This window comes from Coptis chinensis, chromosome 6 (genome assembly GCF_015680905.1).
Source record: "Coptis chinensis isolate HL-2020 chromosome 6, ASM1568090v1, whole genome shotgun sequence".
Lineage (NCBI taxonomy): Eukaryota > Viridiplantae > Streptophyta > Magnoliopsida > Ranunculales > Ranunculaceae > Coptis > Coptis chinensis.
Window position 1 is genome coordinate 4,340,544 of NC_141461.1, and position 23,960 is coordinate 4,364,503.

Genomic DNA, 23,960 nt, shown 5'->3' on the forward strand with positions numbered 1-23,960 from the left:
GAAAACCCCTATGAGTACAAAGGAACCAAGTTTTTACAAAATGCTAATCCACAGACAACGAAGGCCAAATGCCAATGTCCTATTTCATAGAACTTGGATTATTGGACCCAGAGGTGAGAGACTCTGGTTCTGAGTTCTGACCTTTCGTAGTTTCCAATTGAACTTGGTTAGTCGTATTTCAGTTCAGATTCGTCAAGTTTTTTTGTTTTTCAAATCTTCAACGTAAAGGGGCAAGTTTTTTGTTTCACACTTTCACCACATCTACAAACCTGCTTTGAGGTTAAGTCTGTTAAGCTACCTTGTGTTAGAGCATTGTAGGGAAAATATTTGTACTGGTAGTATAGTACTGGTCTGTTAGCTACACGCTTTTTCCCTTGATTTTGGGGTTTTAGGTGTATGTTAGACTGTCACATACTCTATGTAGGCGCTTTATCTAATGACAGATCACAGATATTGGGATTAGAGATATGCATATACGTGCATAATAGATAAGATTTCCCATTTCTTGAATCTAAACTTAGCATAAATTAGGAAAGTTGATAATGAAATACATTTGACTTTGTTTGAATCATCAAACTATCATTTGACCTTGGAAAGTAACCTATGATTAGAGGGCTTCTAGCTATGTACTTGAGCAGCAAAGCTTGGCTAGATAACGAGATTAAAGATTTGCTAGTAATAAACTACTGACTAAGTAAAAACACTTGTTACATAGGGAATAATGCACTACAAACCTGAACTAGAACAACTGCCACTAAGTTATTACATACTACTACACTAGCTAGAGCACAACTTCCAGTGACACAACTGAAAACTCTTGAACTACTAAAACAACACCAACAACAATTAGATCATCTGGTACAGGGACCACTGTTTCTAAACCTTGTAATATTGCGCTACATTAAGAATTAGCACATCGAAAAACCTATGGTCCCCAGACCTGGTGATGAATTGTGATTTGTGAACAAAGAAACCATTAACAACACCTTCAACGACAAAACCTAGCTCGTCTTCCAATCAAAAACGGAGTTGATCCTGTAGACTCAGCACCATTTCTAGGCGGTGTAAATACAGTGGGCAAGAACTCGTCAGTGTGGCATGCAAACCATGAACAGTCAAAATTCTTCGTCAGTTTCTCCCTCCCCTGCAATATCACCAATCATAAGTTCAAATAATGTTCCAGAAAAACACAAAGTTTTAAATCTAGCCGATGATTAATTAAGAAAAACTAAATGAAAAAGAAATTCACCTGAATCCTAGCATGTGTTATATTACAGACTTTACCAGATGTAGTATTATCCCACTTGAACATATGGTATGCATTGTAAAATCTGACTGCACCAACACCACTTGTGAAGTTGACAAATGCATACCCAAGGTTATACCCAGACCTGAAAATGCAACATGAATTGCAAAAAACCATTACAGATGAACAATTCCAAAGTTTTAATTTACTGACGAAAAAAAGATATTGGGTTATAATGTGAATAAGAGTGTATACATACCGGAAATCCATAGGTAAATACAGAAAATCATATTCTGAGAAACAGTTTGATGAGTGCTCATTCTCTTGCTTCTTAATCTTTTCGTTCTCTTGAAAACAGTGTTTATCAAGAATTTCTAGCAACACCTTCTTTCTGTAACCAAAACCGAAAAAACAAATAATGAGTGATCCCGGCCATAAATTGTTATTCAAAAAAAAAAGTGGTAGATAGACCAAGGAATGCATGATATGAGTTTTATGAACTTAACCTGAATGAGTTGGGAATATTTTTAATCATCACAGAAGTTTTTCCATGGACTCTTGCTTCAACAACATTGAAATCCAAGTGATCAAACTTTTCAAGAACTTTTCCATAATTACCACCTTTAGGCCTCCATACCTGCTTCACCTCACAATTTGTACTCTTCTCCTTTTGAGATGATGCATGGAAAGAGGACAGTTTCCGAAGCTCTTTGTACTTCTTTGGTGCAACCCCTTTTGTTCCAAAATTGGATTTTGGGAATCCTTTAGCTTCAGTGCTGACAGTGTAGGTGGGGCTTGTGATGTCGTTGAAAGGAGCATAAGTGTCTGGGTGTTGAGGTTGCTTGTTGATGATGGTGGGGAGAGGAACACACATTGGAGGAGGACTTTGAAGAGGAAGGAGTACTACAGGGACAGGAGGGGATGGAGGAACAAGGTATGGTGCTTTGTAGTAACATGGACGGCTATTTGGATATGGGGATATTGGGTAGTAGCCATGGTGAAGAACTTGTGCTGTGGGTTGTGCATGATATCTGTGGATCAAAGTAACTGGTTGGTTGTTGCATTGTTGAAATGGCTTTGCTCTTGGATTTAGCATTTTTTTTTTTTTGGAGGAAGAAAAGAAAAGCTCAAAACTAGAAGTGGAGAGATAGCTGGAGAAAGAGATGAACGGAGATGGAGAAGGGAAATGAACAGATGTGATTATATAGAGGAAAGTGAGCCGATCTCAGTCACTCAGTGTAGACTGTAGAGTGAGAATGAAGTGGGCAATATTATGTGAGATTTGCAATGATGAGAAATTTAGAGTTGCTTTAATGAACAAACGGAAGAAGACAAAACCAAATTCACATTGGCGGCCAGAAGGAGAGAAAAATGGTGCATCCTGTTATGATTACCAGGAGGTCTGCAGCCTAGGATGGGAATTGGGATAGACACTGATATGATTAAATTTAGAGTACTTCTATGAAGCAACCCTCCAAGTGTTGCACCATGCATGCGGCATGCTAAACTCTAACATTTGGTACGCGGCATCATTTTCTTATTATTAAGGTATGTTGAGTTCAGAAGATGCTCTGTTTTTTTTCGATAAATATGCTCAGATGCTCATTTCATGCACTTTGATACCTTGATGATGGATATTCCAATATACTTAACATCTAGCTCTTTCTTTTTCTTTTTTTCGATAATAATTCAACATCTCTTTCTTGTATATGTAATCTGTAACTAGATTTACTCAAAATTATATACTTCTTGTACAAATAACTTGCAGTCACCTGGCACCATGCCAAGCCTTCAGCTTTCGTTAATTGGTTTGATGATTTCAGATTTTTCGGTTTTTTAGTGAATTGATTTGGTTAAAACCGGTTGCATGTATTTGGTGTTTGAATGGTGGAAATAATCTTTAGGGGGAAACTTTTATTGAATGTGTAAATTTGGGATTAAACTCTTGGAAATCTTAATTTTCACAACTAATTAAAACCTTGAATTGTGTGGGAAAGCCTCTATATTAAATTTAATTGCATAGGTAATCACAAGTCATTAATACAACCAACAATTTTTTTTAATTATTTTTTTTTGGATTGGTAAGTCTGTTTTAAATGAGATCAGTAATTTTTTGATGCTGGAGCGGGATAAGGTTTTACCGACTTTGCTAGTCGGCACCTGCAAAAATAAAATGATGTAATATGCTGCAACCAACAACTAAACAATACATTAATTTAATTTAATTATATAAATAATAATAAATCATTAATACAACCAACAACTAAACATTACATTAATCAACATTTCTCCTATTAATGAAAATGTTTATGAACACCCAATTTTTTTTTTAGGTGTTGAAAATTTTCTCTAATTGATTTGGCTATATTATCATGGTGCTAATTTTTAAGTACAATAAAAATTTCTTGATTCCGAACAAAATATCAAAATTTCGTCTGATGTTTCAATTTTTCAAAAAAACAATATAGAGTTGAAATATTAATAATTCCAAAATTTGTCGAAATCAAAATTATAACATGGGTCAAAATATTATAAATTTCAATTTTTTAAATTTTCGGAATTCCAAAATTTTCAAAATCTCAAACTATGGGTAAAACACATAACTGTCAGAAGAAAGAAGATGGATACTTGGATAGCCTCTCAAAAGAGCATTCACATTCTATTATTTTCAGTTTTCAACAGAATTTTAGAACTTTATGGTTCTTGTGCATACTACAACTAGACATCCACATCTCATAGGCACTCATCATACTACAAAATCCTAGAACTCATCATACTACAAAATCCTAGCACTCATTCACATAGGTAATGACAAAACTTTAATACCAATTAAAACACAAGTAAACATTATATTAATTAACATTCTCACTCTTAATGAAATATTCTTGAACTCCCAAGAGTTCTTTACATGTTGAAAATTTTCTCTCGATTCAGTAGGATACCTAACAACCCAAAACTAAGTTACAAAACTTGTATTATTTTGGAATAATAAACTCCCCATTTTGCCTTTGCTACTCACTTCTCCCACCACCACCACTTTTTTTTTTTTTTTTTTTTTTTTTTTTTTTCGGTCGGCTCTGTTCAGCTCTGTTCGCTAGCAAGAAACAGCCCATTCTTCAATTTCTAGAATTTTAATAAAAAAAACTTTGAGTTTTGAATATAATATTTGATAAAAATAAGTTCAATTTCTTAAAACCCCATTGTATACGTTGAGGGGATGTAGAATAATTACCAAAAGAAATAAACTAGAATGGGAATGGTTTTGGAGAAGACAAAACTACCCATTCATCTAAAATCATTTTGTAGTATGTTTGGTATTTAAATGGGTTTTGGGGGTCAATTTGGTAATTCTATTTGGTTGGGATTTTGTTTTTGGAAAGTGGAAGGATCTGTTTTAGTTATGCACGTGGGCGCCTTCTCATAGGGCCAGAAACAAACTAGCGTACCAAAATTGGAGCAAAAATGGGCTCGATTCAGGTGGACAATACAAGACTTTTTCTGTAAATTTGAACACTGAATATTTTAATGCTGATTCAGCTTCATTCCTCTGATCTCTACATATCTTCAATTTTTCATGGCATTTTGTTCAAGAGTTCAGCTAAAATTATCATATAGTATTCCAGGGTCCACTATGTATCCTAGGCTCCCAGAGTCCTAGCTAAAGAGCTTTTGGTGTAGCTGAATAGCTGATTATTTATGTGATTCCTTTTCAATAAATGAGTACATAACCCAAGTGATTATTAAGCAGTTCTACGTTGACGCTATGAAACTAGAGGAACTAACACCAGACTTGATAAGATCATAAGAAGACAAATTAGTACTATCCAATTATCCATAACCTTTGCATGGCCAGCACTTGGTGTCTAGTGTATCAGCTATGCTGCTAAAACATATCAACTTTCACCAGATTTCATTTCGATTTGTAATGGGACATAACAGTACATGCTGGATATTGCATCTTTCTTTCACAATTGTGGAAAGTAAGACCAAAAGATTTTCATACACTTCCGAGAAACACTTTTCAGGTTTATGTACAGGGCTTGCCAAATATAAAGATTCATGTGCAAGATTTTTTTTGTTTTATCCTCCAACAGTTGATCACAAAACAGTGTGTTCCCCAGGCTTTGATCAGATTATCAGAATCTCTGCTGGGAGATATCAGAGATGTTAGGTTAACCGTTGTAGCGTGCTTCTCCCAAAGTGAACTTCTATATATATGACGTAGACCAATGTTCGTCATCTCTTGATGAACCTAAATACTGATAATCGATCAGAAATGTTATCAAACATTTAATAGATTATTTACAGATCCTTATAAAAAAAAATATTGCAATAACCTATCCTCTTATGAAAATCGAATCCATTATGAGGAATTAGAAATTTTCGTCCAATCAATAGTTGGAATTCAAAATTTCATGGTGTTAAATTTTCTGAACTTAACTTCACTATATAATTTTGTAGGAGCCTCATTGAACTTGAGTCAATTATCTTTATCCTAGTCCAGGACTTGGTGATCAAAGTAGAAAGCTCAAAAAAGTTGGCAGAATGTTTCACCAAATCTGATGACATGCACCTTGGATGGTCTACACGCAACTCCTTGTTTAGCACATTTGTGGCAAGAAACCAGATGTTATTATATATGGAGATTCTGAGTAATGTTGACAAGATGCAACAAAGAAAAAGAAAAACGAGTAAGAAAATAGTTTATTTCATTATGCAAGTAATGAAATCAGAGTCCAGACTCAATGGAGTATTTCATTATGCAAGATTGGGACTTTGGAATTAATATACAATCATACATGTGTTTTTTGTGCCTCTACGATGCCATAGAAATTTGGGTATTAAAATGTATCTAAATACTACATTTTTTTGCGACTGTTTTCTTTCTCAGATCATTGTCCGGTCCATTTCAGAAAAGAAGGTGCCAGTGTGCCACATGGTACAAGTGTAGAACGTTTTAATTTGGGCAAGGTTTTCTTTATAGTCCAGGTTCTTCCACAGATTAATTAAACACACCCGCTGTTCCTTTACCCTCTAGGTTTATGTGCAAGCTCTGATTCACTCTTTCCATTTCGGTTTTTACTTTTTAGTGAGAACTGAGGAAGCTAATTAGAGTCAACTGTAAGAAGGCTTTACTGCAGGCTTTCTCATTTGGCCTTTAGCTAATGACATGGAGAATTGGAGATAGGGATTAGGGATACTCCACATTCATGCAAATTGATTACATCCATCTCTGAGGAATCTTAACTTAGCATAGAAGGGGAAAGTTAAACACGTTTGACTCTTTCTGGTTATTCGGCTAATATCTGACCTTGGGAAGACCATGGTCAGGTACTCTTTTGTTTTGAAAAGGTAGAACTGTAGATTGCCATTAATATTTCAACTCTCAGAAAAATTAAATTCTAAATTTGGCTTGGGCAAAAGACACCCTAACAAACGTGTCCAAGATTTGTTCACAATCCTAAATTCCTAACACAATTAGATCAATAACGAGTATATTTGTTTTTGTCTATCCTCACATTCACACTCAAAACCTCACAATGCCTGTCCAAAAGACCCAGAAACTGAGATTACATGTATGAAGCATTAAGCATGAACTCATAAATTAAAACTTGAAGGCATTATCACCCAAATAGGAACCATCATAATCAAGGCATTCTATTAATCTTAAATCCGTAAAATGAGTTGATTCTGCCAATTTGGCATATTTACAAAATAATTTGTATGTCTTTATATATTTTCAGGCAAGATTCTGGTAATGTGCTATTTTTAAGCACAAAAATGCCGAAAAGAAAAGGTTTAAAGAATGTGGTTATTTTCATACAACCGTTTTGACATTGAATGAACAAAGGGCAAATCGCCTTCCGGCTAGGGCCAGCTTTGCCAAATGGCGGCCATTCTTAGCTGCATTGGAAGAAACATTTCTCGGTCTGACATCTACATCTAGTCCATCATCAGTAACTTACAGGAACCACAGCAGCTCAAAATGACGAGCATTAGTAGCTTATCTTGTAGGAAGGTAAGTGAGATAAAGAGCTTTTCAGTCACATATTTGATCTGTAGGAACTTGCCCGAAGATATCAGGGCAGGATTCCCAGTTTCCCTGTTCCCTAGCCTCCCAATACCCGCCGATGTAGTGATAGGTGTCACTCCCTCTATCCTTTGCAAACCACTGTGGTTTCCAACCTCTTTCTTGCATATTCCGTGACTGCATCACCATTAATTACAAATAATTTTAAACATTTTAAAAAGAAAGAGCACAAACACAACAGCTAAACCATTGTTTCAGTGTTCAGTTTGATGCACACAAACCTAATCAATACGATCAATGATGATTGAGAAAACTTAAACAAAACAAACAGAAATGAAATCACACAGAAAGCAAACAAGATTGAACAATACACATGGTTTGGCAATCTTGCAAACACACCTAACCATGAACGCACCAAAATCCACAAAAAACAGGTTCTTTCCAAATATTCAGAAAACTGAGTCAAACCCACCACAGAATAACACACAGCGCTATCAGGGCTAAACTTTATTCCAACATACCTTATGAAGTCAAATCTGAAAGTGAATTTCAATCTTTCGTGTAAACTGAATGAGAGCAAACTTGTAACTATGATAAAATTAGAAACCTAAATAGTATATACTTCAGCATTTCAATTTTCCTACCTTACTTCTATACTGTAAGTGTGAAGCCATATTTACGGTTTCATCACTTCAATCATTGAAATTACATAACATGCCACGCTGCTTACCAGATTTTTTTTTTCCCTATTAAAATTCCGTACTTCTCATTCCCAGCACAGGTCACCATAAGAGTCCTTGTAGAAAAGCTCTGGTTAAGAACTTATGCACGCTTGACTGCTAGCTTAACACACAAACACATACCACCAGTAGTAACTTCATTCTTTTATTAATGCTCCCATCTTTCGTTTAAAAACAATATCTTTATTAAAATTTGACAACGAAGTCACAATCACCAATGAAGTTCAAAGCATGCTCTTAAAGATGAACTGAGTTGATTTATAAAAACAGGCTGTTTAAGTTTAATTAGCACCTCCTGACCAATTTATATTGAAAGAAAATTGAAGTAAAAGAACAAAATTATACACAAATGGGCACAGCTCCACCAGCTGCCTGTCCAACTCGAAAGGAATTTAAAATGAACAAGAATCTTTGTTCACCATCTATGGGGTGGAGTGACAATCCTTATTCTTGAGCGGATTGTCAAACCCCACCCACCTCTTGGGTGGATTCATTAAAAAAAAAACACACACACACACACACACAATCCTTAATCTCTCCGCTTGCTCCTCAGTGCGCTGATTAAGGGGTTTCTTATGTTTTCAGCTTCAGTAATAAAAATAGTTATTTCCGTTCTAAGATGGTTGTTGCTTAATAGATCTTGGAAAAGAAATACAAAGATACCAATCTTACTCTGATCAGCATACTGGAATCATATTAATGCAGTATAAAAAATCTACATAATACATGACACTTATTTTGATTTTATACCAGGGAAATTAAAAAAAAAAAAAAAAAAAAAAAAAAGTATAAAATCATCAATACATATACACGCAATCGAGGAAGTGCTACTAGCACTCTTTAAAATAGTTTAATGGAATGACAAGTCACCTGTCTCTGCCTCTGCTCAAGCCTCAGCTTTTCTGAATTTGCCATTTCATACTCTCCATTTTCTAGGCACCTCTGATCAGGTCTGAGCCTTGAATCTGTTGGTGGTAACTTTTCCTGCATAAAACAGTAGGGCCATTTTAACAAAAAAGGGATTCAATCATTAGAACCGGACAAACTCATTATCAGCATCACCTTCAGCCCAGGGGTGAGCTCATTCAGTGTAATCGCAAAGCGTGTCAAGTTGTATCTGGTAGGGAAAATAGGTGGTTTGCTCCGCTTCCAGAGAAGTTGGGCATCAGCCAATGATTCCAATCCTTTTCCCTTTCCAGTACAGTCACCATTAACATAATGCATGCTATCGTCCCATTTTCCAAAAAGCGTAGCCACTGTTTTTCCATTTTTATCTTGAACTATACCTTGCACCTGCAACACAACTAAAGTTTGCTTGTAAACAACTGAATCGTCAATAACCAAGATGTAAAGGTTATCCACACAATTATATGGATACACAAGATATTACTGAGGGCCAACCTTTCATTTCATTTCCATTTCTCTAACTCTTACTAATAGACAAAAAAGTTGGAACATTAACAGTACTGGATAGCTGTACAGTATGGAGCTAGAGTCAAAATGGAAGTACAAGAAAAAGAAAATAGAATATCAAGACTACAATAGTGACGCTGAATTTTTCAAGCTGATTTTGCATTTAAACCGCAGTCATATGCTTCATGAGAAGCAGCTGACAGCAATTGGGATTACCAGTGAAGATAGTATAATTTGGTTTTACCTATGAACTCGAGTGGAAAAGCAGACACTTAACTTTTGTATTATAAAAAACAGTCAACAATGTAAATATCAGTCTGGTGTAAGCACTGAGTACTTCAAAGACATACAACAATAAAGTTATGAATTACCTGGTGAGGATTTCGATCTATGATTGACTGCTCTTTAAATTTCACTTTACAAGAATATTCACTACTCCCCTGTATACGCATTGTCCCATAATGATCACAGTAGAGCTTCCCTAATATAAGGTTGTAAATGGATGTTGTGACCTAAAAGAGAAAATCCAATTTTCAGCTGTCACCTACAGACGCAATAAATTTACTGGGCAGATAAACTTGCTACTACCTTGCTCCATTGAATAACTACGCCATCATCAAATGCAAGGGTCAGAATGCCAACAGGATCAAGCTGAATTGAGCGACCCCAGAATTTGCTTTTCAGGTTACTATCACCCCAAAATTTCCATCCTCTACCCTCACAGTGGCATGCAACAATCATGGGATGATGACTGACCTATTGCAAGTTTGAATAAGATGAAAAAGAAAATAGTCAGAGAAGTCGTGCTAAACTCTAAGTCTTCCAAACAAGATATCTATGTAAATAAAATGGAATATGAATAATCCAGGAAACTTCCATCCATTTTGTCAGAATAACAAACTAAAGAAGTAACCAAGTATCAAAATAGGAAATATTAATTATAGACTTTCCTCCATATGTTTATAAACAAAACAAAATTGAGACACTAGCATGTGATTTATAAAAGATGAAATCAGTGAGCGGTTTATAAATTAGTAGTTGGGGAAAATTTTGAAACTGACAAATAGTACCTGGACATATAGGCGAAAGACCTGAAATTATTAAACTAAAGATGTTCAGACATAGAAATAGACGCACACAGCAATTAGGCCACAGATTTGAATAACAGGAATATTTGCAGGCTTTGTTTAATAAAGAAACATAATTAAGTCTAATACTGAGTAAATTGGAAAATTTTCAATTATGTACTTTAATTTAAGTGCTAGCATTCAAGAAGTCATTGAAATGGTGGACATATAGTGATGTAAAGTAGGAAATGGTAAGAAAAAATAGTTTGAAGTATAGGAAATGATTGAGAGAAAAACTAGCAAAATGCTCAAAAGTCAACAGAAATGGAGTATCCATATGGAGAGGTGAAACTACAAATCGATAAAATATCAAAGAAAACCAGATCACACACTAGATAGTGCATAATAAGTTCATGCCATTACTAACAGAAGACCTGCTTGTGAAATACACAAACCAAGAACAGAGAAATCAGAAATCTAAGAAGTTTTCTAATAATAACTGGTGAAGAGGAAACCTTCTCTGAGAAAAACCGAAGGCCTTTATCAGGATAATCGGCTTCATATGTCTCTCCCAGAAGCGGATTGAACGGTTTACAGTTTCTTCCTTCAGTAGATGCGTATCCTGACACAGCAAATGCTGCTACATTGAGAATCCTCATAAGGTTATTACCCTACAGGAGAAAGTATGTACATCATACATTCAGAAGGGAAGTCGAATGACCGCTACTTCAAAAGGATAATAAAAAAAATTAGTGACTTCTTATCACAAGCTTACCCTTTTACCCCATTCGCATGCTCGGTCAAGAAGGTATGAGTATTCTAAATCTTCAAAAGCCTTCTGTAAAGATGATAATGGCTCATTGAAGTAAACAGGAAGACAAACTTTTGTAAGATCTTTCCCAATGTTATCCTTAATCATCGACCAAAGACTGACTCCCTTCTCTTTTTCAACTGGTTCAGGCAATTTTTTGCGCCGCCTTACAAAAGGGAAGTTATCTCGAATAGCTTTAATAGATGGATCAACACCATCTTCCGATTCTTCATCATCAGAATCGATTGATGACCTTTGAAATTCAGATGCGCTACTTTTAAAGGAACTTGATGATAGAAAATCCCGGGTGTCAAAGAACGCATTTTCATCATCGTCGGTTTCCTCCTCTGCCGCATCATGTCTTTCATTGTCATCATCAGATTCACTCACGCTTCCATCTGCAAATCCAACGAACAAAAAAGAACAGTGCCCTTGAATAAAATGGTAAAGAGGATAGAAATTAACAAGAACTTCTACTTATACTATAAGATGAAAACATATTTCCAAAAAGCTAATATCAGAAGAAAAGGGCAGGTGCAAACATACCCAATCATTAAAAATAAAACTCACCAAAAGACCCACCCATGATTCGCTTAACTAAAAACTAACTTGGCCGGGGGAAGGGGGGGAGGGGAATCATCATGGGTCTTCAGTTAACAAACTTAAAAAAACACCCATTTCCACAGTTTCTGAAAATTTCAACAAGCATCACTGATTCTTTATTTTTTTTATCAGTACTGGTACATATGAATTATCTTTAATTAAGTCCAATCAACAGTTCAATAAATATAAGAAATCAACATTTCCAATAGAATATCTAGAATACTGTAGTCCATACTACTTCTTGATTGGCAATACTAATCACGTTACTTAGATTAATTTCATAAATGCAGCATCCTAGGACCTACATCCTTTCACTAAATCAACCACAAAGATTCTGTAACATAAACCCCAGTAATGTTGGCGAAACAAAGATGGGTATTCTTTTGACTCAAAAACATACCACTGGATTTGTATTGCCTTGATGTAGAGGAAGCTCCAAATTCCTCCAACTGTCTTTGGCTCTCATCAACAAGGGTATTCTCCAGATCGACTTTTTCTGTCTAACAAACAGTAAAAGGGGAATAGTTCAAACAGTTAACATGAGCTTTCAAAAACAAACTCCATTTCCTGTTGATAGAAAACTGATTGTAGTAAAGAACTCTACGTTGCCCTTCAAGTCAGTATTTTAAGGCATAATCTTAAAGGTATTCATCAATCGAAGATGATCAATGAAAAAAATTAAGTAATCTACATTGCAACAGATATGAAAAGAAGCAGGATGGAGAAACGAACAAACAATTAAATATTCAAATTCATATGTGAACATCATTTGAAGGAAAGACAGGCTCTGTTAATCACCTGCTTCAAAATTTAGACAAGAAACTGGAATCTTTTCCAAGGGAACTCTTGCCTTAAATGAAAATCACTGAGCAGTGACTAGTGCTCAAGAGTTTAGTAAAAATCAACTTATCAACACAAGTAAATTCCTTTTTAACTTCAAAATGCCGGAATCTTTAACTTTCAATTTAGATAGAAAAAATTCTAACACATACAATATATTTGTCACAGTTTTAATCCCTCATATCCACATACAAAAAAACAGGGCTTCTACTATCAATCTTTCTCTCATTCTGCCTCTTCACTCCTTCCTAAATGCATCATATTATATCATCACTTTCTAAGATAAAAATCCACTATTTACTATGTCAAATGGAGGAGGAAACAGCTATTTATAGTGCCTATGGACAACCCATTTTATATTATTTACTCTACAAAAAAAGTGTATTGGTCTATATGAGATTAATGTCAAATTGTGTATTGATTGCTAATTTTCTATGAGTAAAAGAAGTAACAAACACTGCCGTATGGTGGATTGTCATATAGATGTGTGAAGATACAGTTGAATTGTCTTTGTGTTTTCCCTTATTGAAATCTAATCGATCAAAGTAATGTTAGAAGAAAAAAGACAGTCTTGACCTATCAATACTCATTTGGAGTCCATCGGACTATATTATACAAAAAATAATGTCCAACAGTTTGACTGCATTTTGCTTTATTTGACAAATACCTTGGTGTTGCAGTTTGAAAATGAATAGTAGTTGCAACCAGCCCAAAGGAGGATTGACAATGAATATGAAACCAAACTAATGCCAGAGAGAGAGAGGGACATGAATCAAATTCTGTATGCATTCAACAAAAAAACTGGGCAAGTAAAACCAAAAAGCGCACGTGCTATCTAGTGGGAAAATTCCAACTAGTGGTTTCTTTGTTCAAATAGAGAAATGGAATGTATTCAACAGAGCAGAGTAATTCAATGATAAAGAAAAGAAGAAAGCAGCTTTATAGTTTACTCAAAGAGTATTTACAGTTTAGAGCTAACCAATTGTTCCATGTCAATAATTTATACAAACTGAACAAATGTTTGATTACAATTAACATAAAATTTATCCCTTGCAAACACAAAAGAATAAATCAAAGCAATAAAAAACACATGACCTAGTCTATGACTCTATGATATCAAAGTTTAGAACGCAAAAAAGATTCAGAAGAATACTGAATTCCACTGGCCACATGCTTTCTACAAGTCAATATATATACCTCTAGATGCCGCAGGGTGTCAATGAGAAGTGACTGCTTCTGCTTGAGAAGCATCAACTGGTTCTGCAGAGCTGAGAATTCACACTTGACGATCTGCTCGCTGTCCTGAATCACAGCCTCACTAACTCCTCCTTCAACTAAACACTGCCTCAGCTTCTCTGTCGAGACAACATTATCAACAGGTGCCATAAGTTCACTGTTTGACATCCTTGGGAACATGTCTTTCATTGCCTGCAACGTTTCCATCCACGTCGCTCTATCCTCACGACTCTCTGCCCTCAAATGTAACCTCTTTGTTCCCGTAAACACTGAAAATCTCTTGTCATCCGACTTACTCTCTCGTATCGAAGAAACCTAATCCCACATAACAAAATCAAATGTTAACCTAATAGAGTGGTCAGGCAATCAACCTATTCATCTTACTTAAATTTAAACTTATTATTAATCATACAATTATTAATTATACCTTCAAATGAACTTCACCAACTGGATTACGACGCGAATGCCCATGTCCAATCCCAATCCCATAACCATAACCATAACATTAACATTTATTTTCTTCCTGGCAATTCTCCTTAATGACTCATCCCCAATAACTCTACACCCTTTCTCAACACTCTCTGTATTAAGTTCAATCCTATCTGGTCCATGTATCTTATAATAACTCAAAACACCATCTTGTAACACAAACCATCTAGGCCTCCACCCTTTTCCATAATTCACCCACTTATACAACACCCCACATATCCCCACTATCTCATTCACCTTCATCTCCTCCTCCTCCATCTTGCCCTTCACTCAACACCACAACAACATGGTGATCATTGTTCAGTGCATTGGGATTAGTGTTGGTGGAAGATTCTGTCATAGATATAAATGAGTTGTGATCAACGGTTGTGATGCAACAGAATGGGTGCATGAAGACGGAGGAGTAGTTTTGTTATTTTGTATGTGGAGCATGGGATTATGTTGAATGTTGAATGTTTGAACTTTGAGGACGGTTATAATAAAGAGATTAGCGGAGAATCCTAGAATTTATATTTCAACACGTTTGGAATTTCGGGCGGAATAAATAGTGAAAACGGAATCTGACGATATTAAGAAGAAGAAGAAGAAGAAAAAAGACAAGTCCTCGAAATGGTTTTTAATTAAGGTTGTTGGAAGAAGAAAATGTGATGGGTTTTATTGTAGTGGAATAAGGTTTTCAGGAGATTAGTTATTGTTTGCCGTCAGAGTGACACGTGGGGTGAGAGGGACACGTGGTGAGTTGGGTGGTCGGTGGTAAGATTAGTGAGATAATAACTGGGGGTAGAGAAGGGAAACTTGTAAGTACGCCTGAGAAAGGAGTTCGGAACTTGTATTGTCACTTTCAGTGGAGGAAGGGACACGTGGCAGTGGTTTTGTTAGTATGTGAGATATGGATTTTGTAGTGACGTGTGCAGAACTACTACAGATTCATTGTACTGTTTTGTGGATAATGATTGGGAAAGAATATTGATTCAGTCCTCAAAAGTGTCTTATTAGACCACGTCTTCTTGTCATGGAATTCACGTTTTGTTGTGTGGCTCTGATTTTTCTTGTTCCTCAAAGTTTCAAAAAATGTCTCACATTCTTGAAAAGTCGACAGAACCCTTCATCAAGTCTTCAATAATTCTTCCTTGTCTTATGCATTGGTTTGTAGCTCATGGTGTTATTGGTGTGTATCTCATGGAGATGGAGTTGTTGCTTATTGGCAAGAATGCATCAGTAGATAGGTAGAAACATCCAAAATCATAAGGAATGAGAACTCTTATTCACATTATTTTGAGGGGTTAACTAGTATTACCCTATTATTAGATGAGCCACCCCTTACTAGATGGAAAAATTAGGATCTCTCTGAGATCGGCTAAAAGAAGGTGATAACCAAAAGGAATTATAACAGGTTGTTCGAAAGGATCTCCCATTCTTCCATCAAAGATTCTGCTTTTTCCCAGATACTCGGGTTCAAATACCCATGGATTCGCTGTTTGCTTACTGGCTTCATATAATTCAGAAAACACTAGTTTTCTCGAAGCCTCTTGCTCATATCTCTCATCAAAGGGTGATATTCGATAATGCCTGTCTACTCCTAGTGGGTTGAAGACCATATCAACGGGTGTTCCATCTTGCAAATAGGGCATGTCTTGTCTAGGCTTCCAAGTATACAAAAAAAAAATCAATTTAGATTAACCGTGTTTTTTTGTGTGTATTTAGAGAAAAGCAGACCTTAATTGCCCATGTAATAGGGAAATCGTAATTGTCTCATCTAGTCGTAATTGGCTCATCTAGTGGGGGTACACTGACTAAATGGATAGGAAATGAAACCATATTCGCCTAGGACTGAATGGATCGTCCAACTAGTTTGTCGAATTTAATATGTATGATGAATCCAATGATAACTTTATGGCCTCAGAGGATCCAATCCGAGAATATTCCCTCTACTAGAGGCTCAACTTCGAAATTTTCAAGCGAACTGAAAATGAAGGTTTCAACCAAAGAATATCCCACCAACTATATTCTTATGCTCCAACTACAAAAATTAGAAGGGATCCAGAATAGCGATGAGTTGAACTCAATGATCAGTAAATGTAGACTGTTCTTACTTCTTACTATGGTAATCAATAAAAGTGAAGTGTGAACTACAAGTACTGCAAGCCAATCGTGTTCCTTACACAGCACAAAGTTTCTAGTTTCAATTTTGCATGTACAATGGCTGGATACTGCTAATCGTCATCCGAAAGTTTGTAAGCAGCTTCTGCGCGTGCTTCCTCCAACATCGCAACAAGATCCTTTATGAAAGATGTGTGTGCCCCATGAGTGATTCGCAGTATATCAACAGCATTGGTCAATGATTTGATAGTATTTTCTGTATCACCAAGGAACCTGTATGGACCAAAAAAATCGGTCATTCTCTATAGAGTGTATGTCAGCAAAAGACATCAGACAAAAACTAATAAGTTTTCCTCAATATAATCATTGTTTCTATCTTCTTTTTGTTTCTATCTAACTTAACTATAGCTGGAAGATTTGAGTCAAGTGTGAAGTGATCCTTCATTTAAAATGGGATTCTATTTGATATCGAGTGAGTGGAAACACCCATTTCACTTGTACATAGATACAATAAACTATGTTGGCTATTAGCAGTCCCGAGCCATAACTACGTTGCATGTAATTTTTTTGGTACGATTTTACTGCATGCTTTGACTTTGAGACAAGTCTGTGTTACAAATTTCTGTCTGGCAAAACAACAGGCCTGGAAACAAGCTAGTAAAACAAGAAATTACTGTCAAGGGATGGCAGAGTAATAAATTTTGCCTGATATCTTAGTTACATTAAGAAAGGTATATAGCATATGTCAACCAAGCTAGTAAAACTAGAAAGCTAAACTTAGAAAATGATAATAAAAAGACTAAACCACTAGACTCTGACCATTCGAGCTTCCCACAAGTATAGTATTGCAGTCCAAGTAAAGGATGAATGACTGGATACACACCTGCGTAAATACAGGAAATTAATACTGAAAGGAGACCACCAACGGAATTGTTAATCAACAACTTCACAGTGCTCAGTTACAGAAAATGACATACTTTTATAAACGGGAATGGTCAATCTACAATAAGTCAGTGCTTCTTCCCAATTTTTTAGTCCTGTCAAAACCTACATAAGATACAAATTTCAGGAGAAAAGAAAAAGAGAATCATTTGGAGAAGAAAGAAAAACAAAATGTGATTGTCTAATACCAATCCAGAAGATTATGACTGTAATAGAAGTTTTAAGAGAAATAATAATTCCCTGAGGCTCTAGATACACGTTAGTTATGTTCACAAAGCACTGTAATTATGCATGCAAGTACCACTTGTTGGAGCCACAGTTCCTTGAAACAAAAATAGATCTTTAGTTTTGAGGAGGAGCGACCTTTAGCAAGTAAAATGTTTCTATCATTATTCATTCGTAAGGAAGAGTACAAGAGAAACAAAGATGACAGGGTGATAAATCTTGAAACTATTACCTTCAGAAGACCTTCTCGAGTTCTCAGCAAATTGATTGAAAATGAATGATACAAATTCAGTTGGAGTAGCTCAACTTGCTTATACATGGTAATAGCTTCCAGGTAATCTAGCTTCTGTCAAGGGATCACTAAAGAGGTCTTAGAAGTAAGCAAGAACAGGTTTCTTTTCTATATGGTCTATATATTTCTTATATGAAATACGAATATACAACTCATGAGTATCTATACTACAAATTACGTATCAAAACCATATCTTTATCTTCTCTTAACACTACTAAACTAGCACTAGATAAGGATACTTTCAAGAGCCAGAGATGCTGAAGCCTTTTCTTCTATTATCTTCACTTCCCTAGCAATCTTTGTTATCTCTTCCATGTTTCTCAGAAATCCACATTGTTGGCATATAAATCCTTTATCATCTGGACATACTCAAATGCAATAAGTAATGGTATAGACAAAGGAAGTATTAATAACTTGACAACCAGCAAAACATACCTGGATCACGAAGTAAGAAACCATTGCACTTATCATCCTTGCATCTAAAGCCTTCCAGGATAGCACTTTCTTTAATATCCTCGTAAAGGCCCTTCAACAAGGCATTTTTTTAATTAGAAAAAAAAACAGACAACAGGGAAAGATCAAAGTGAAAGTATTGAATTCAGATATTTACCACTCTAATACAGCGGGAACAAGTACATACAAACAGGTATTGCTCTTCCAGTGCTTTTTGCCGCGTTGCAGTGCTTCCAGCCATTTCTATGTAACTTATCAACACCTAATGAGATATGATCAGGTCTTCAACATTAGGATGAGCTAGAGAACTTGAACAGATCAGAAAGAAATGTGATGTTTATTAGTCTTACATCAGTGATGTAAGACATTGTCTTACCTCTGTGCCTACTGGTATGGGTTCCACAGCACGAACCACAGCTAAATTTCCCTCAAATACAAGCACCGAGTTGGGCAAGCAGCTACAACCCCACAAAAATTCAGTAAGGGTAAAAGCAACTATGAAACAGCTAAATGTTACTAGAGAACATTAGAGCATCTCTAGGTGGTGGTAGCATACTCTTCAAATTTGAAGTAAGTGACCAACTCTAGGTGGAATTGTAAAAATTCATGGTTATAAAATTCATTGGAGGGTAAAAGCAACTATGAAACAGCTAAATGTTACTAGAGAACATTAAGACCTCACCTGTGGTTTATAATAGAGACTACAGGATACAGTCCTGTCCCAAGAGGTCTCAATTCGCTGTCACAGATTGTATGTGCATTACATGCAAGCTGCATAAAATTGAACAGGAATACTTTAAGAAGATGTAATCCGAATTGTGCACTTATTTTGGGTGTTACAAACCAAATGTAGGGTATTATTCAATAAAAACAACCTTAGAAAAGTTTTGAGCAACCTCTTTTATGTTGATATTAGGCCACTGAAGTATCAAGTTAACAAGGTTAGCCATCTGTGAATACAGCACCAACTGCTTTTCATCAATATCAGACACATCTCAATGAATTTTGGTCAAATCAAACATTTAAATCTGGGAATATGACAAGGCAGAAATGGAATTGAGCCAAAAAATATATATGTTATGCATAAAAAAAAAGGATACGATCCACTAATGCTTCAACCAAATTGTAGTTATCTGTAGCAGTAACTGGGATGACCTGTACGCAATAAACATTTTAGATATAAATATTCCTGACAGATTCAGGATGTATACACATTTCTCTGCATAAAAATGAGTTATAGTTTTGGATCATCATAACTATACATCCAGACCGCCTGAGGATCAATTGCCACGAAAAAAAAAGTAGGATTTGATGATCCTCAACTTTATTTCTTCAAGGGTTCGCAGTCAACCACTTACCTATGAAAAGAAACACAGTCCTGCTGGCTGGTAGGGGAGTTGAACGTACGCAAAAGAAGGAACCAAACAAACTATTGAGGAACAAGAAAAGTAAGAGAAAAAAAAAAAAAAAAAAAAGAAACAACATTAGAACAGTGTACTGATGAATTTTTCACCTTTTCAGTTTGAAGCTTTCTCCTAAAGTAGAGTCTCACCATCACACGAATTGATGGTGTTAAAGATTGCCGTCGGTCTTTGCTAAGTCCTTTAAGAGCTTGACATTCAAGTCTGTGCAACTTCCACTCTAATTTCTGAAACAATTAGACTTACTAATATAAATTTTCTTTCTGGATAAGTAAACAAAAAAATTAATCAAATCAATTGAATAATGAATAAAAATGAAAAAGTGATGGAAGCAGAAACCAAGTGGTATCCCTACATTTATACCTGACATTTGCTACTACAATACCACGGAACCTGGCACGCTGAGCATTTTTTCAGGTCATTTGATGCAAAACATCTATCACATCTTGAACCTGAGGAATTGGTTGGTACTGAAGCATAAGGTTCTTGGAATATAATCACGTCTCCTGCAGGTAGATACAATCATGAAGAAAATAATTAGGTTACTTGTCCATCCTAATAATAGTACATGCCACAAACACAGCAAAAAAACTTGGGTAAAGCGATTAAGCTCACTTATTATATCATACAACATCAGGTAACCATTAGTATAACACGCTCTATGTAATAACACACACTCTGTAATATAAGCATAGGATCTCCAAAATTTGTTGTATGTTATTCAGCACAGGGAAAGTCCCCATAAGTTGTACTGCAGGAACACCAATATGGATATTTGAGTGTAGATTGAGTATCATACTCCCCCAGAAATAAGATTCATAGACTAAGCATTAGATTCCATATAATTTTAAGCAAATGTGTGCACTTGGATACATGTGTAAAAAAGCAATTTAATTATCAACTATCAAATGCTTTTTGTTTTAGAGGCTTTATCTGTTTTTGCATTTCTATTAACAAGCTTTTCAAATTACAAAGCCAGCTTAGCAAAGGGACCTTTAGGATATCAACGGCCCCTTCTCTTCAACCAACATTTACCAATAACAAATTCAACAAGCCCAACACCAAAAATGAGCTCCCAAACCTATCTATCAATGTACCATATCCTCAGAACTAAGTATACTTACAAAATAAGCTCATATACATTATTACATTACAACTTACTGACTAAAAACTTGAACTTTACAAGAAAACAAGAAGAAGTTAAAACATATGTAAAGAGAGAGTTTGAGGAGGAGAGAGAAACCTGGAGAGAAGTGTTTAGTGGTTATGAGACAACGTCCCTTTTCTGGGTTTGTAGAAACAGTTAAGCCATGAACTGCGATAGCTTTCTGTAATTCCTCCATTTCAATTCCTCAAAGCACTGAACTGAAAGCGTACAAAAACTAAATTTGGGTTGGTGGGCCTTTCATATTCGGCCCTTTGGGCCCAATCATGAGATAGCTTGCTATGGTATGATTTGTATCGAAGAGAAATAATTACTGCCTATATATCTCAATTATTAGAGTACACAATAATTAACATGGACATTTAAATTAGACTAGTCTTTTTTCTACCACTAAATATTTTTAATATTGATAAAATATTCAAATAAATTATTTAATGTCTTTAAGAAAGACTACTTCGATATTTCAAAATTTACTAGTATTTATACTCTTAAAATGATATAGTACCGTAAGAATGTATGTAGAAATTCAAGTCGGAAATCAACTACACACCACTATTCAATTGTTCGCGACCACCATGACATTAACACCGAATTTATTACCATTTATACATACCAAATTTAAATGCTAGACGTCTTTCTCATCTTCTTATGTGCCCATTTCTCTCTCTCAAAATCTCCCTTCATTCGCTCTCTTAAAGTCTAAAATAAAAATTCCTCAATTTCAAAATTACTATTTATCTAAGTGTGATAAAAAAAAAATCCCTCAACCAGGTAGTCTTTTAGATAAGGTATGTATGGAACTATATTGTATTAAAGTATTGCACTTTTGATCTTGTCTTAATAATTAATAGCAATCATATTACTAGAAAATGGTTTGCATATTTAAAAGATCAATATGACAAGCCAAGATAGTGACCCTTGATAAGGTATATTTACTGATCAATTTTCCTCTATGTTCATGAATATTTACAGCGCACGGTCGCACGGAGCGACAGTGTATATGTTGACATTTGTGTGTCCCTTGATTGTAGTAGAGATGGCATCGGCCCTCTCTCATTGGAATTGACATGCTTTTAGAGTGGCAAGCAACAAAACATATTTCTGTCATACATACACGACTAGTTCCAACACTTGGAAAATGGTTTCAGTCATGGACGCCTCTATTATCTCCTCTGAACACTTTTTACTTGTATTGGTTACAGCAATTAATCTATCTATATTAACGGCTACCAGCAAACTCGGTTCTTCCTTTCCTCATTGCACTGTTAAGTGCAGCGAAGTAGAACTGAGATGCCCATTTTGTATCGAAGATGGTTGTTTCTTACCTGGTTTTCAAGTTACTTGCAATCAAAGCATTCCCTTAAAGGAACAGGCCTTCAACTTGTAGAGATCTTGCCAGGACAAATACGCATCGATTCTAATCCGTATGTATACGTCGAGTGTACTGTAGACAAAGAGAATCATGGGAGCATATTATATAGCTTTGCTCTCAGAGAGCAGACGAACAAGTTTATACTTGTTGGTTGCAATGTTGGGTCACTAATTTGGGACACTGGTGTTTCTTCTGAGGCCAATACTTGTATGTCAAATTGTAGTACAGGCATCAAAAGTGATGACTGTACTGGTAACTCAACCACAATGTCTGGCTATCTCTGCAAATGTTTACCAGGGTATGAAGGAAACCCGTATCTAAATGGCTCTCTAGGATGTCAAGGTGAGTGCATAATACGTATCGTGATTTCTATATATTGAATAAGTAGAAGATAATTTTTTTGGTCCACCGTACCGTTACCAAACTAAACTCCTATCTCTGCTTCACTTTGGAAACAGATAAAAGTAAATGCAACAGTATGGAGAGCAATCCTTGTGTACAAAATGCTACATGCCACATCACAAATCCAGACATGGAAAATGAAAGATACAGCTGTGTCTGCCTGGAAGGAACCATAGGTGATGGTTTTAGAAAGGATCCACTGTAAGCATTTTCAGATGAGACCTTTAAAAATATAATTGTCCATCTTTTGATTCAATGGTATCTATTTCAAACTTTCCTCGTGGGCTTCAGACAGATGGGGCAAGTCGTGTCCGTGATACCACATTCTTTGAAGTCTGAAAAAAAATAGAAGATAAACAACAAATTAAGGAACAATTCTCCGGGTGCTACTTGTTGCATGATTGTCCTAATTAGTAAAACTCGTTATCATTATCAATAAAATTTAAAAAAAAAATCCATTTATAAATACATAAAGAATTAGCCAAAAAAAAACAAGACAATTTTTTATTTTTAATGTTAATCTTTTATAGTTTTTCTACATGATAGTAAGGTTATATAGACTTATAGCAACAGGAAGTTAATAATTTGTTGAATTGTTGTAGACTTGTGGACTAGATTATGTAGATATATATAGGCATAGTAGTATCAATTAATGGCGTAAGTGTTTAAGTAGTTAACTTCATCAGTCCATTAAATTCTTAGTAGTCAACGACTCTAATTTTGTGAATTAAAATAAATGTATAATTTTGTTGATCTTTTATGTTTTAGACCTTCCGACCAAAAAAAACAAAAACAAAATTACAAAAATACATATATATATATATATATATATATATATATATATATATATATATATATATATATATATATATATATATATATATATATATATATATATATATTTTGGTGGGGTGGGCTTAATTTGTCCCTGATTATTATTATATAGCTGGTGCATTGCATCCCAAAGTATATTCTCAATATAAGCAATGATTATGGAAAGAGGATAATAGCTTGATGAAAAAAGAATTCAGGACAAGACATCAATGAAACCATAATTTGGTGCAAATTGAAAAAGCATAAATGCATTATTTACCTCGCAACAACTAACAATC

General features: G+C 35.3%; 3 protein-coding genes across 4 annotated transcripts; all 3 read right to left on the minus strand.

Moving 5' to 3' along the window:
- Positions 1-886: 886 nt before the first annotated feature.
- LOC147490905 (uncharacterized) lies at positions 887-2,342 on the minus strand. Its single transcript, XM_086567139.1, has 4 exons — positions 1,753-2,342; positions 1,506-1,637; positions 1,250-1,391; positions 887-1,144 (listed from the first exon to the last, which is right to left on the minus strand). Exons 1-4 carry the CDS (start codon positions 2,340-2,342, stop codon positions 989-991), a joined length of 1,020 nt encoding a protein of 339 aa, XP_086423265.1. The 3' UTR covers positions 887-988.
- Positions 2,343-6,881: 4,539 nt separating this feature from the next.
- Positions 6,882-14,926, minus strand: LOC147490906 (oxysterol-binding protein-related protein 1C-like). The gene is made up of 10 exons (XM_086564113.1): positions 14,415-14,926; positions 13,949-14,302; positions 12,312-12,411; positions 11,273-11,706; positions 11,013-11,168; positions 10,019-10,186; positions 9,802-9,942; positions 9,080-9,310; positions 8,888-9,001; positions 6,882-7,454 (listed from the first exon to the last, which is right to left on the minus strand). The coding sequence occupies exons 2-10, from the start codon at positions 14,192-14,194 to the stop codon at positions 7,287-7,289; spliced, it is 1,758 nt and encodes a 585-aa protein (XP_086420239.1). The 5' UTR covers positions 14,195-14,302; positions 14,415-14,926; the 3' UTR covers positions 6,882-7,286.
- A 1,616-nt stretch (positions 14,927-16,542) lies between these two features.
- Positions 16,543-21,306, minus strand: SDG37 (SET domain group 37). Of its 2 annotated transcripts, none has more exons than XM_086564115.1 (14): positions 21,153-21,306; positions 20,273-20,415; positions 20,002-20,136; positions 19,589-19,643; positions 19,385-19,482; positions 19,171-19,259; positions 18,865-18,946; positions 18,646-18,750; positions 18,471-18,561; positions 18,275-18,394; positions 17,976-18,082; positions 17,554-17,623; positions 17,396-17,459; positions 16,543-16,849 (listed from the first exon to the last, which is right to left on the minus strand). In XM_086564115.1, exons 1-14 carry the CDS (start codon positions 21,250-21,252, stop codon positions 16,690-16,692), a joined length of 1,419 nt encoding a protein of 472 aa, XP_086420241.1. In that variant the 5' UTR covers positions 21,253-21,306; the 3' UTR covers positions 16,543-16,689. The 2 variants fall into 2 exon arrangements, with proteins under 2 accessions (XP_086420241.1, XP_086420240.1); XM_086564114.1 differs by having other exon boundaries at positions 19,364-19,482.
- Positions 21,307-23,960: the final 2,654 nt, after the last annotated feature.

Bases quoted from the DNA above. Each gene is read 5' to 3' on its own strand.
- SDG37 (XM_086564114.1), bottom strand. From the start codon at position 21,252: ATGGAGGAATTACAGAAAGCTATCGCAGTTCATGGCTTAACTGTTTCT. The intron at 18,562-18,645 runs GTAAATATCTGA...GCCTTGTTGAAG, and splicing joins GTTCCCGCTGTATTAGAGTG to GGCCTTTACGAGGATATTAA. The intron at 17,624-17,975 runs GTAATAGTTTCA...TATCTTATGTAG, and splicing joins CTCGAGAAGGTCTTCTGAAG to GTTTTGACAGGACTAAAAAA.
- LOC147490906 (XM_086564113.1), bottom strand. From the start codon at position 14,194: ATGGAAACGTTGCAGGCAATGAAAGACATGTTCCCAAGGATGTCAAAC. The intron at 11,169-11,272 runs GTAAGCTTGTGA...TTTCTCCTGTAG, and splicing joins CATGCGAATGGGGTAAAAGG to GGTAATAACCTTATGAGGAT. The intron at 9,311-9,801 runs GTAATTCATAAC...GTTGTGTTGCAG, and splicing joins TAGATCGAAATCCTCACCAG to GTGCAAGGTATAGTTCAAGA.
- LOC147490905 (XM_086567139.1), bottom strand. From the start codon at position 2,342: ATGCTAAATCCAAGAGCAAAGCCATTTCAACAATGCAACAACCAACCA. The intron at 1,392-1,505 runs GTATGTATACAC...TTGCATTTTCAG, and splicing joins TATTTACCTATGGATTTCCG to GTCTGGGTATAACCTTGGGT. The intron at 1,145-1,249 runs GTGAATTTCTTT...GTGATATTGCAG, and splicing joins TAACACATGCTAGGATTCAG to GGGAGGGAGAAACTGACGAA.